This window comes from Triticum dicoccoides, chromosome 6B, assembly GCF_002162155.2.
Source record: "Triticum dicoccoides isolate Atlit2015 ecotype Zavitan chromosome 6B, WEW_v2.0, whole genome shotgun sequence".
Lineage (NCBI taxonomy): Eukaryota > Viridiplantae > Streptophyta > Magnoliopsida > Poales > Poaceae > Triticum > Triticum dicoccoides.
Genome location: NC_041391.1, coordinates 376,564,693 through 376,578,333, shown reverse-complemented (window position 1 = coordinate 376,578,333; position 13,641 = coordinate 376,564,693). Strand labels below are relative to the sequence as shown.

General features: G+C 49.1%; 1 protein-coding gene across 1 annotated transcript in view; it reads right to left on the bottom strand.

Annotated features, from left to right (window-relative positions):
* Window positions 1-13,641, bottom strand: part of LOC119326650 — a 69,454-nt gene that overhangs the window by 27,498 nt on the left and 28,315 nt on the right. Inside the window, exons 23-28 of the mRNA XM_037600265.1 lie at window positions 11,419-11,517; window positions 11,188-11,328; window positions 10,528-10,593; window positions 3,388-3,864; window positions 557-877; window positions 197-328 (exon numbers count right to left, since the gene is read on the bottom strand). Coding sequence (XP_037456162.1) covers window positions 197-328; window positions 557-877; window positions 3,388-3,864; window positions 10,528-10,593; window positions 11,188-11,328; window positions 11,419-11,517 — 1,236 coding nt within the window. The remainder of the gene's footprint in view (window positions 1-196; window positions 329-556; window positions 878-3,387; window positions 3,865-10,527; window positions 10,594-11,187; window positions 11,329-11,418; window positions 11,518-13,641) is intronic.

Sequence of the window (13,641 nt, the reverse complement as noted above, 5' to 3'; positions counted from 1 at the left end):
ATGGCCACACTGTACTTCAGGATTGAAGAGAAGACTGTTACTCTGCTAATCTGGTACTCCCTCTGTTCCATATTAACTGTCACCGATTTAGTACAAAGTCGACAATTAATATGGAAGGAAGGAGTACCCCATTCAGGGATGAACATTTATCGCCAAGCCACGAAAATAACTGGACATGTACATCAATATATATTACCTTTATAAGCGACTCAACACCTGGTTTCCGTATATCACAAAGCCAACCCCACCGATGATCTGGCCCGAGGGACATGTCACAAAATCTCATATTACCAAGCATACCATCAATAGAAAATGAGCCCGGGTGAACCTGACAATTAAAGAAATGTGTAAATGAAATAACAGTCAAGTATGAAATCTAAGAATGTCCCCTGTTCCTGTTCTCATGGACGGTCATACCAAGGAATATTTTTGTTTTTTGTATTAATCTAGCATCCTATAAACAGCACCAGCCATCCAAAACATTCTAAATAGCATGCCCAGATATATAGAAGATAAATAAATAATATCCTTCGGCCCTATACTACCTTCAACTCACCTTCAGGTCAAACAGAAATTTCTCCTGCACAAACATCGCAAGCTGAGAACCATCTTCCTTGTTAAGAAACATAGATACCCGATCCACATCCATTTTGATGTTGAAAATAGTTCGACGTTTTCCATAACCTAACAGTCCTTTAACAACAGTACGGCCAGTGTGTTCCTTCCCAGTGGGTATTGCACTGTGTGTTGCACCTGCCATGTCAGGGTCACTCTTTGGCACAGAATTAACCATGCTGACATCAACTCCAAACTCGATAAGAGCAACAAGTGTGGGTCTGTTACAGTAGAACTCCAGTGCAGACATACGGATACTCATCTGTAATGAGCAAAACATGTAAACAACAAGCTTTAGTGGAAGGGAAGGTACTGACAGCCAAGGATTAAACAGAGAGAGGATACCCAAGCATACGTCCCAAACCCTGCCTGTTACTGGTTACCAACTGGCAACCTGTTTAAAGTCTCCCAATATAGCTAACATATATATTTTTTGAAAGATTGCTTCAGACGCCTATACCTGGATAGGAGTGCAGACAACATAGAGAAGTACAAGATGGCGAAGAAGGCCGCAAAGCGAGTTGTTGGTGAAGCAAGGGGTCGGGCATATGAGGACCTCTACCAACGGTTAGGCACGAAGGAAGGTGAAAGGGACATCTATAAGATGGCTAAGATCCGGGAGAGGAAGACGAGGGATATTGGCCAAGTCAAATGCATCAAGGACGGAGCAGGCCAACTCTTGGTGAAGGACAAAGAGATTAAGCATAGATGGCGGGAGTACTTCAACAAGCTGTTCAATGGGGAGAATGAGAGTTCTACCATTGAACTGAATGACTCCTTTGATGAGACCAGCATGCGTTTTGTGCGGCGCATCCAGGAGTCTGAGGTGAAGGAGGCTTTAAAAAGGATGAAAGGAGGCAAGGCGATGGGCCCTGATTGTATCCCCATTGAGGTGTGGAAAGGTCTCGGGGACATAGCGATAGTATGGCTAACCAAGCTTTTCAACCTCATTTTTCGGGCAAACAAGATGCCAGAAGAATGGAGACGGAGTATATTAGTACCAATCTTCAAGAACAAGGGGGATGTTCAGAGTTGTACTAATTACCGTGGAATTAAGCTGATGAGCCATACAATGAAGCTATGGGAGAGAGTCATTGAGCACCGCTTAAGAAGAATGACAAGCGTGACCAAAAATCAGTTTGGTTTCATGCCTGGGAGGTCGACCATGGAAGCCATTTTCTTGGTACGACAACTTATGGAGAGATATAGGGAGCATAAGAGGGACTTGCATATGGTGTTCATTGACTTGGAGAAGGCCTATGATAAGATACCGCGGAATGTCATGTGGTGGGCCTTGGAGAAACACAAAGTCCCAGCAAAGTACATTACCCTCATCAAGGACATGTACAATAATGTTGTGATAAGTGTTCGAACAAGTGATGTCGACACCGATGACTTCCCGATTAAGATAGGACTGCATCAGGGGTCAGCTTTGAGCCCTTATCTTTTTGCATTGGTGATGGATGAGGTCACAAGGGGTATACAAGGAGATATCCCATGGTGTATGCTCTTTGCGGATGATGTGGTGCTAGTTGACGATAGTCGGACGGGGGTAAATAGGAAGTTAGAGTTATGGAGACAAACCTTGGAATCGAAAGGGTTTAGGCTTAGTAGAACTAAAACCGAGTACATGATGTGCGGTTTCAGTACTACTAGCTGTGAGGAGGAGGAGGTTAGCCTTGATGGCCGGGTGGTACCTCGGAAGGACACCTTTCGGTATTTGGGGTCAATGTTGCAGGAGGATGGGGGTATTGATGAAGATGTGAACCATCGAATCAAAGCCGGATGGATGAAGTGGCGCCAAGCTTCTGGCATTCTCTGTGACAAGAGAGTGCCACAAAAGCTAAAAGGCAAGTTCTACAGGACGGCGGTTCGACCCGCAATGTTGTATGGCGCGGAGTGTTGGCCGACTAAAAGGCGACATGTTCAACAGTTAGGTGTGGCGGAGATGCATATGTTGAGATGGATGTGTGGCCACACGAGGAAGGATCGAGTCCGGAATGATGATATACGAGATAGAGTTGGGGTAGCACCAATTGAGGAGAAGCTTGTCCAACATCGTTTGAGATGGTTTGGGCATATTCAGCGCAGGCCTCCAGAAGCTCCAGTGCATAGCGGACGGCTAAAGCGTGCGGAGAATGTCAAGAGAGGGCGGGGTCGACCGATTTTTACATGGGAGGAGTCCGTTAAGAGAGACCTGAAGGATTGGAGTATCGACAAAGAGCTAGCTATGGACAGGGGTGCGTGGAAGCTTGCTATCCATGTGCCAGAGCCATGAGTTGGTTGCGAGATCTTATGGGTTTCACCTCTAGCCTACCCCAACTTGTTTGGGACTAAAGGCTTTGTTGTTGTTGTTTTGTATATATTTTTTGTGCTCTACAATCTATTTACCATGGTGAAAAGGTAATCTATTTACCATAGTGAAAAGGTAATTCACTTTACACAATACAACTTGCCCTTATTAGCTTCGCAATCATTGTCTAAAAATAAATTAGCTTGGCAATATTCCTGTCATTAGCTTGAACATATATTGAACAGTAACTATATTATCAGAATTTCAACTTGAAAATTCAAAATTTGAATTAAGAATTGTTTAGACTGATAATCTTTTCTGGGGCAAGACGAGTAATCTGACTGGAAAGTCAAATTAAAATTGAAACTTGTTGGATCAATATTCTTTTACCAGGCAAAACTGGTACCCTTCTTACAGCACCATTGGAATAAGAAGAAGACAAATACACGATGTCTTTTGTAAAGCACAGAAATAATTACCTGTGAATCTATACCATCATAAAGGCAAGAGTCTGGAGTCCTACTCAAAAATGTAAGAACAACAAAATCAGTGACATTGTTGTCTTGTGCCTCATAGAAAATTTCAGTAGGTTTCAAATTTTGCTGATCGCCATCAAAGCATAAAGTGTACTCATTCAGATCAGACATTGAGTTTGATGGAATATCATGATCAGGGAGATTGAAACTTTGGTCAGAAGTAAAATCTGTCAATGCATCCATGAATGAATCTTCCTCCACAGAGAAGGATTTGGGGTGATCCTCCATGTCAGGTGTAAAAGAACCTTCAGGCTGCAAATCTTCATTTTTCTTAGGAAAGGACTCCAAATCTTCATTGATAACAGAACATACTAAATACTTCGTAGACATTGAAAGACGACCATGTAGCTCATCCTTTATCTTCAATGAATGCAGCTTTGTTTTCACACTTAGACCACGAGAAGATTGAACAACATTAACCTACAAAAGTAACTAAACAATAAGTATTGGAGCTGGGGGCAAAATGAAGATGGAACCTTGTAAATCATGATGTGCAACAATTGCTGAACCATAAAAATATGAAGCACAAACAGATCAGCAATGCCAAGATGAGTGGACAGAGAGGTCTGGGTCAAGGTCAAGTGCCTGGACTCCTCCAAGCTCCGCGCCACAGTCCGGGTGTTCTTCAACGACCAGGGCTTCAACCTCCGGATCGCTCCTCCTCACTTGAGGAGAGTGAAGGTCATGACTTATTGAAGCAGAACGTCAATTGGCCAAGAGAAGGGGAACTCCTTTCGTCGGTAACTATTGAATTGCCTATCTAATAGTGGAGCGAAGCGGAACGTTGAACGGGAAACTCGTGTCGTCGGTTATCCAATTTCCCTCCTTTCTGTTTCGACAAAGAAAACGTTTAGGTATCGGTAATAGGATTCCCACTATGATTTGCAGAAAAAGATAGATTCTATAATAATCCATAAATTATATATAGAATCAGGCTCCGTAATCAAGTGCTCGCTGAGCTTCCCAACCACGTGGGCCGCCCTCGCTACTCCGATGATGGCCCTCCCGGTAGCGGCCGACGGAGACTACCACGGCCGCCACCACCCGCGCACCGCTCCGATGATGACGTGGGCTCGGACGAGGGACGACTCCCGCTCCCGGTCTCCCTCGCCTACGCCTCCGGCTCCATCCGCTAGGGGGCGTGGTCACCAAGCCACGCTGGCTCCCTCGGCTGCGACGTCGCCCCCTCGGGCCATCTCGCCGGGCCGTGCGGCCGGGGCTTCCGAGGGGGAGTGACGCCTCCAGCGTCGGGCTAGTCGTCTTCCCGGCCTCCTCCCCTCGCTCCCACGCCGCCCTCTCCATCGCTCTGCCAGATGTGGGGGGAGAGCTGACCCCTCTGCCGTCCGATCCGGGGCCCCGCGCGGCCGATCCTCCTTCGGCGGATGAGGCGCCCGCGCTTGCTGCCGGTGGACCACCCACCCCCGGCCACGGACTCGGCGGCCGCCAACTCCCTGCTGCTCTCCCCGAAGACCCCGTCGAGCTGACCCAGGTTGCCCCGTCTGCCAGACTCCCCTCGCCCCCGGGGCCCCCTGGCCTGCCTCCCTGCTGCGGCTCCCACCTTGTGGCGCTCTCTCTGTCGCGTGCTCCGAGCTGGATCTGCGCCCTACGTCCCCGACGGCTGCAATTGCGGATGAGGCAGGGTTGGTGACCACACCGGTGGTTCCCCACCCCTCCCCCCACGCATGGCTGCTTACTCCAGGCGGGGCCGCTCAGCCTCGTCTCTGGTGTCGTCCTCCCGCCGCAGTGCTCAGCTTGACGCGGCACGGCCGGACGATAGCCCGGCTCTGCCCATCTCCGAGCGGGCAGCCCGGAACCTCAAGACAGGTACCCCAGACATCCCTGCTAGTTCTTTTACGTGCTCGTTCTCCTCTCTCGAGGCTGCTCCGCTTGGCCAGCTGGCCAAGGTGGCGGCGGACGCCGTGATAGTTTTTCGAGGGGAGATTGCACCCCCTCTAGTCCAAATTGAGGCCATCAGGCCAGAGAGATCCTTGACGGTAGAGTGGCTGAGGCTCATTCTCGGTTGCTCAGCACTCCCGCCCCTCCCCCCTCCACGGTTGTGGACCCTCCGGCACGTCAGGGCCGTCCCGGTCGCCGCCTGGAGCTGGGAGACTCCAAACTCCGGGGCCGCACCCGTTCAGGGACGACGGCCCTTCGCGCTCAGAGCCTGTACCGTGTTTTGGGGTCAAGTAGCCCCCCGATGGCCCCCTAAATGCATACGCTTTTCTGGAACATCCGCGGCTTTGGCCATGATGGCTGACGCCGCCAGCTCATCGAGTACATGCGAGACAAACACATTGACATCATAGCAATCCAAGAAACCATGTTTACTGAGTTTTCCCTGTCCAAGCTCGGGCGGCTGAGCCCCCATCTGTTCGCGTGGCACTGGCTCCCTTCTAGTGGGATTGCCGGCCGCTCGGGTGGCATCCTATTAGGTGTCAAGGATGCCACCTTCGTGGTGGGTGGGTGGGATGGACAGGGGGGGGGGGGTTCTTTGTCAGCATGGAACTCTACGAACGTGCTATTAAGCTCAAGTGGGAAATCGTTATTGTCTATGGACCGGCGGACCATAGTTGGCCCGCCTCCTTCCTCGAGGAACTTAGACGTAAGGTGTCGGCTGCCCCTCTCCCAGTCATTGTGGGCGGCGACTTCAAACTCCTCCGCTACGCTCGGAGGAGAAGAATAACAACCGGGTCAACTACGCGCGGATGCAAATGTTCAATGACTGCATCTCGGACCTTGGTCTTCGCGAGCTTGACAGGGTTGGTGCCAGGTTTACTTGGACCAACCGTCAAGCGAACCCAGCCCGGTCTGTCTTGGACTGGGTCCTAGTCTCGCGGGAGTGGGAGTTCCACTCCCTGCTTGCCTCGCTCCGTGCCATCACTCAGATTGGATCGAACCACGTCCCCCTCCTTCTCTCCTCGGAGAATGATCGTCCTACCCCCCCCCCCAACCGAGATTCCGGTTTGAAACATTCTGGCTCCACCAGAACGGTTTCGCCGAGGCCGTCCGCGGTAGGTGGTTGGAATCCTGGCTTGCCCCTCACCGTGGCGTGTCGGCGGTAGACGACTGGCACTTTTGTGCCAAGCGGTCTCCGCAGATTATGGAGGGTTGGGGCGCTAACCTTGGTCGAGATCTTCACGAGCGGAAAAAGTCCATCCTCACGGCCATTCAGGCCCTGGACATTCGCGCGGACTCAGCAGGGCTCGCCCCTGGCGAATGGTTGCTTCGATACAACCTGGAAGATCAACTCTCTGTCATTTACACGAACGAGGAGGCCTATTGGCGCTTACGGGGGACCCAAAAGTGGGTCCTTAAAGGTGATGCCAACATCGCCTATTTTCAGGCCATCGCCAATGGCCGCCGGCGGCGCAACACGATACCTCTGTTGTGGGATGGCGAGACCCTTATTCAGCGCCCGACCGACATTCGGTCCCACGTCGATGGCTTCTATAAAGCCCTCTTCGCGGCCTCCCCTCTGGGAGGCCTAGCCTTAGCTACTAACTTCTGGCAGGATGACCAATGCATTTCGGTCGAGGAGAACGCAGCCCTCACGGCTCCATTCTCTGAGCAGGAGGTGTGGACGGCCATTAAGGGCATAAATCCAACCTCCGCGCCGGGCCCAGATGGTCTCCCAGTGAAGTTCTTTCAAGCATTCTGGAGTGTTATCAAACCTGAGGTGATGGCCCTCTTTGAAGGATTCTATAGGGACACTTGCGACCTTCGCCGCCTCCACTACGTGGTCATTACTCTATCCCCAAGGTTCCTGGCGCTACGGATATTCGCCAATTCCGCCCGATCACAGTGATCAATGTGATCTTTCGCATCTTGGCAAAGGGGTACACCAATAGGGTGACCTCTTTGGCCAACCGCATCACCCATCCGGATCAATCGGCCTTCATCCAGGGACGGTTCATTCTCGTTGGAGTCCTCGTCTTCCACGAGGTACTCCACGAGGCCCGCGGCCGTCTTCCTGAAGATTGATTTCCATGAGGCATATGACACGGTCAGCTGGGCCTTCCTTCAGGAAGTGTTGCTTAGGAAGGGCTTCGATGACCGCTGGGTCACAAGGGTCATGCAGATGGTTTCCTCTGGTCAAACCGCTATCAACATCAACGGGGAGATAGGCCCCTATTTCCCCACCCTATGTGGGGTTAGGCAGGGCGACCCTTTCTCCCTTTTCCTATTCAACATGGTCGTTGATGCTCTTGCGACTATCCTCGACAAGGCGAAGGCTGCGGGCCACATACGCAGCATTGTCCCTCACCTTGTCAAAGGCAATGGGGTCTCTCTGCTCCAGCACGCAGACAACACCATTATTACGGTGGAAGGATCAGCGAATGATATCATGAATCTCAAGTTCCTCCTATGCTTCCAGCACCTGTCGGGCCTCAAGATCAACTTCGACAAGAGCCAGGTCATGGTGTTAGGATACTCTCCTGAGGAGAGACAGAGTATTGCCGACCGGCTTAATTACCCATTAGGCTCCTTCCACACTACCTACGTGGGGATCCCCATTAGTGACTCTTGGCTGTCTGGTGCTGATTTGCGGCCCTCGATGCTCAAGCTTCAACACCGCATCGAACCCTGGCAGGATAGATGGCTCTCGAAGGCGGCTCGGACAATCCTCATAGTCCAGCCTCCTGTTATTCATCATGAGCTTCTACAGCCTGCCCGAGACCCTACACCATGAGATTGGTACGATCCAAGCACGTTTCTTCTGGGCGGGCGAGGGAGACAAACAGAAATACCACATGGTCCGCTGGTCCGAGATCTGCAAACCTCGCGACCAAGGCAGCCTTGGTATCATGTCCTCCAAACGCATGAACATCGCCCTCCTGACACAATGGCTGTGGCGGATCACCAGCGGCGAGGGTGGTCTCTGGCTGCAGATTATCCGGAATAAATATCTTCGCGGCCAACCTCTTGCTTTCTGCCAGCAGGTAGGTGGTTCCCAGTTCTGGCAATCTATCATCCAGTTGCTTCCTGTCCTCCGGATTGGGACCTCCATCGCTGTGGGAACGGGATCAAATACGCTATTCTGGTTCGATAGGTGGGCGGGTGAATCCCCCTTCGCGGCCCGCTTCCTAGACTTGTTCACCATCGCCGTGGACCCTCGGGTATCCGTCGAGATGGCCCCTATTGACTTAGGGCGTCTCGCGTTCAGGCGGCCCTTTGGGCCCCTGGAATTGGGTGCTTGGCACGAGCTCTTGGACAATGTTGCTCTACACGAGCCGGACCTCGCGTGGCCTCGGGACCTCATGTCCTGGCGCTTAGAGCCTTCGGGCTCCTTCTCCACCAAATCCCTTTACCGGGCCATCATCCCCACTACCGCCCCGGAGCCACTTATAGCCCTCAGCGGAACCCCATACTACTTGTCCTGTTTCGTTTTTTGTGTGTGTGTGGGTGTGAACCTTATTGTATCCGTTGGCTGTGGTGGTGGTTTGCTTTATTTATAAAGCGGGGCGAAAGCCTTTTTCGGTGAACCAGGTGTACACTTTCAGGTACTGTGTTTTGCAGTGGTATATTTTAGATGTCTCCCGTCTCAAAAAGTTCACCTGGAACAGGTTTATAACTTCCATATCACCTCTTCTCTGGACTGAAAGGGGAGTACTGCAATGTTTCAAAACAATAGATACAGCGACAGTACTCCAGTTTTTCTACCAGACACTATTAAGTGCTATTGTGTTCTCTAACCTTTAACAATAGGAAATATATTTTTGCCAACACAAACAATGTATAGCTTTTCAAGTAATGGTTCCATTTTACTCCCTTGAACATTCATCAAAGTGCAATTAACCGATTTCTTGTAGGCAGCGGTCCCAGCCGGCATAATAAGAAGAGGCTGGTAAAGTATGAGAGATTAACTCATAGTTACCAGATTCGCCGGGAGAGGGCTCGAACTCCGATCTAGATCGAACAATTCAGATCGGAGTTCGAATTCGCTCGGTTTGATCTGGATTCGCTGCCCGATTTGTCGAACTCTAATCGAACCAGAAAATGGATTTGGTGGCTAGAGGTGGTGGCTGGCGACGGCGACTGGATGGCAGAATAAACGCGGTGGGTAGCGCAACAGATGGTCGCGAAAACCAGGCAGCAGGCTGGTTGCTGTCGCGCAACAGCAGCCCCTCCTTGCTGCAGATGCATGTATGGAGGATGAGCAGGAGAAAGAACGACCGAGGATATGCTAAAGCCCATGAGGCTGTGGCTCTGGATTGTTAGGTTAGAAGGAGGCTATCGGAGGCAGCTGAAGCAGCAGGTCATGGCCTCGTAGGCCTGTTTGGGCTGGACCAACCAACAATTTTATCTACTTCCCATTTATTATCGATAGAAGGGGAGCCTTGGCGCAGTGGTAAAGCTGCTGCCTTGTGACCACGAGGTCACGGGTTCAAGTCCTGGAAACAGCCTCTTACAGAAATGTAGGGAAAGGCTGCGTACAATAGACCCAAAGCGGTCGGCCCCTTCCCCGGACCCTGCGCAAGCAGGAGCTACATGCACCGGGTTGATCTTGCCCTTTGCCCATTTATTATCGATCTAGGATCTTCGATGGCTATTTGCATGCAAACCTTACAGTAAGCTATCCAGAACTGGAGATAGCAAGTTCATGGACCGGATCTCCAATTCGTGAATCAGAGATGTATACCCCATATCGAACCTACTCGAATTGTGAACCGAACGAATCGCAGATCAGGTAACTATGGATTAACTTTGACAAAAATGGTTGTTTCTCAGCGATAGATACATCGACTCTGATATCCAAGAATATATAAAAGGAATGCACAATCTACACCTTGCTGGCCAATAGCAATAACAAAATATGTTTTATGCACGTGATTGACATAAAATTTACACATCGAACTAAGAATGCTGCATGCTAACTCTTTGTTTCGCAATATAGGTTGATTTTAAAAGGAACTGTTGCTTTACAATGTGTATCTGAAAATCAACAATATTGTTACAACATTTCCCTAGTTATCGTTTGTCAGTGTTGTTAAGCTTGGACAGAACAGACGGAGTAGATTAAAGATGCACAGTTCTAGTTTTGCCTTTGTTTCTTAATGCAAGATTAAGACTGAAGCAAAATACCTTTCCCCCATTCCCAAGGAGCTCTAACATTAGAAGCTCTTCTGGATCTCTGTTCTTTCTGTCCAACTGCAAGAATGGCATAAATATTAACTACATCAGTGCACCAGAATACAGCTGAATTAACACGATGTGAATCTGCGGTCGTGGCCATTAGTGGCGCACAAATAAAGTCAAAAATAGCAGCTACACATAGACGTGAATAGTCAGCATTTTTTTACTCCCTTCTTATCTTCTTGGTCTTCTCATCTACGAACTGATGTCTCTATAGAGACCCAACTATCCTTCTCCCATCCAAGCACATAATGATCTGAGCACTAACCACACCCATAACACAAAAATCTTCAACATGCCTAATCTAGACTCTTGGCTTTTCCTTTTTAATATATACCTCTTTCTGAGAATGGACACTTGCGGGCTTGTGGCACCACTCTGGTTTCTGGCGTCACTCCTTTATATACAGCTCTATCTAGCCCCTCGTACACCCCCCACCCCCTCCTTTTCCTCCACGGTACAGCCTCAGCCTCAGCTGTTGTGCTGCCCTCTGAGTAAATATATCCCTTTCACAACAAAATTTTACTTGTTGGAGCCTCCACCACAGTTGTTTCCACTAAAAAACGACACCCATTTCACATTAAGGTGGCAAAAGGATGAGAAGTTTACCCTTCCATAGAGTGAAAGCTTTGTTTCAATTACAGAGCCATTCACAAGGAGATCCACTGACCCCAAACTGCTAAGCCTTGGAGTGCTTGTTTCTGGAGCAGAACTGAAAGGATCTCCTAATATGTTCAGCTCAGGAGGTGCCTACAACAAGCAAAGAGGAGGAATAACATAAGATAAACCAAGTACAAACCTCATGTTATGTCAAAATTTATTAAGTAATGAAAGGCCTACGGAAGCTCGATATGTTGCTTGGACAAGCACTTTCATCCAATTGGCCTTCTCTATTTCATTATGAAATTCAACTATCAGTGTGCTGGTTGATTCTAGTGCCTGCAAATGGAATAATGCTCAGATGAAAAGAGAACAGGGACTGGAAAAATACATTAAGGCAACAGTCTTAACAAATAATGGAATATCTATACCAATATAAAAAGACCCAAAGTGGCAGATCCAACAAATCTCAGCCATCAAACAGTGTCAATTCAATGACCTATATTGCTCCAATGGCGAACGCTCAACATGTTCAGCATGCAATTAATAACATACCAAATATAGACTATCCAAGTAATTAACACGTAAATTGATATCCTACCTAATATTAACGTGCAATTGATTTTCTGTCCAATATCAATGTGCAGTTAATTTTCTAACTGATCTCAAGGTGCATTACACGTACGCATTTACTAGTAGGGTAGTAAAAGCACTTAGAGCATTGATATCCCCTCAAACCCTCCCTAAACGTCCGGGCGAACAGCCCAATCACCGACCAGTCACAAAATGGCCACCCAACCGGACACCCAATACCCAGCCCAAACGTCCTGGCGCACCCGAAAACCCGTCGCCACTTCTCTAGCTTCCTCCGATTTTGTGAGAACGCATCCATGTCGCCGCCCCGGCTCACCGCCCGAGAGCCAAGGGTCAGTTCTTTTGGGCGGCTTAAAAAATAAGTTGTTCTCCCCAGCTTAAAAAATAAGCCACCTCCTAAATTTGTGGAGACTTCTAAGTTAGTTATTTGTAACTAGTTTAGAAGCTCCAATAAATAAAAGAGGCAGCTTATGAAAAAAGCTGGCGAGGATGCGGCTTATTTTTTAAGCTGCCAAAAGAACTGGCCGAAATCCGGCTATTTAAGCCGGACTGCGAGGGAAACCCTAGCCGCCCCCATTTCGCTCCTCCCTTTCGTCTGTACCAACACCACTCCCCCCGTCTGCTTCCCCTTCCACTCTGACCTCGCCGTCACCATGGTCCAGAAGAAAATAACCTACTCCAAGATGCTCACGCCCGAGCACCAGCAGAGATCGCCGCCGAGATGCACTCAAATTGCGCTGGAGCAGGAGGATGTACCAGAGGATGAGGAAATGATGGAGGAGGCGAAGGAGGAGGAGTCGGACGACATGGAGGAGGCAGAGTACGCGTCGGGCATGGAGGACTGGAGGTTGAGCCCGGTGGCTTTGCCATGGAGGAGGCATCCACCAGCGCTATCCACGAGCACATGGTCAGATCTGCCCAGTCCTGTTGTAGATGCTCTTAGTAAGAGATACTCCCTCCGTCCCAAAATAAGTGTCTTGAGCTTAGTACAAATTTGTACTATAGCTAGTACAAAGTTGAGACACTTATTTTGAGACGGAGGGAGTATTAAACATGTTCTGAAACCTCTGTCTTCATCACTTAAAACGTAAATGCTTAAGTTATAGATACAAGTTGCTTCATCTGTCAAATACTCTCTCCAATCCAAATTAATTTTAGTTCTAAATTTGTCCTAAGTCAAACTTATCTATGATTGACCAAGTCTTGTGGCCCTTGGGATCTCGTTTTACTTCCTCCCTGTGTTCCAATCACTTGTCTTGTGGCCCGTGGTTTTCAGCAAGAGCATGGTCGTGACTACGATGACACAATTGCTCCTATGGCCCACATTGCCGTCGGTCTCCACTGGTCTGTCTCTCAGCTTGATATCAATAATGCCTTTCTTAATGGTAAGTCGAGTGAGGAGGTCTACATGCAGCGACCTGGTTATTCTGTTCCTAAAGGCATGGTATGTCATCTTCTTCGCTCTTTATATAGCCTCAAGCAAGCTCCTCATGCATGGTTTGAGGGCTTCGCCTCTATGGTCAATGTTGCTGGTTCTCCGGCAAGTGATCATGATCATGCGCTCTTTGTCCACCTTCCATCCCGTGGTTGGACTCTTCTTCTCTATGTCGATGACATGATCATCACCGGAATATATACCGAGTATATTTCCTCACATGATGCACATGTATATATACTGGCCTATGGCACCATGGGAATACAAGTTGCATATCTCCTAACCGAGGTCAGATCCTTTAGACTTCATTTTACGTATATCTGTGGGTGCATAAAAACCATGTCTGACCAACCACCCAACCTACACAATTGCCACCTGAAAGTATGTCATTTTGTCTTTGATTGCTACTCTTCGTATCATGTATGGGCGTGTTA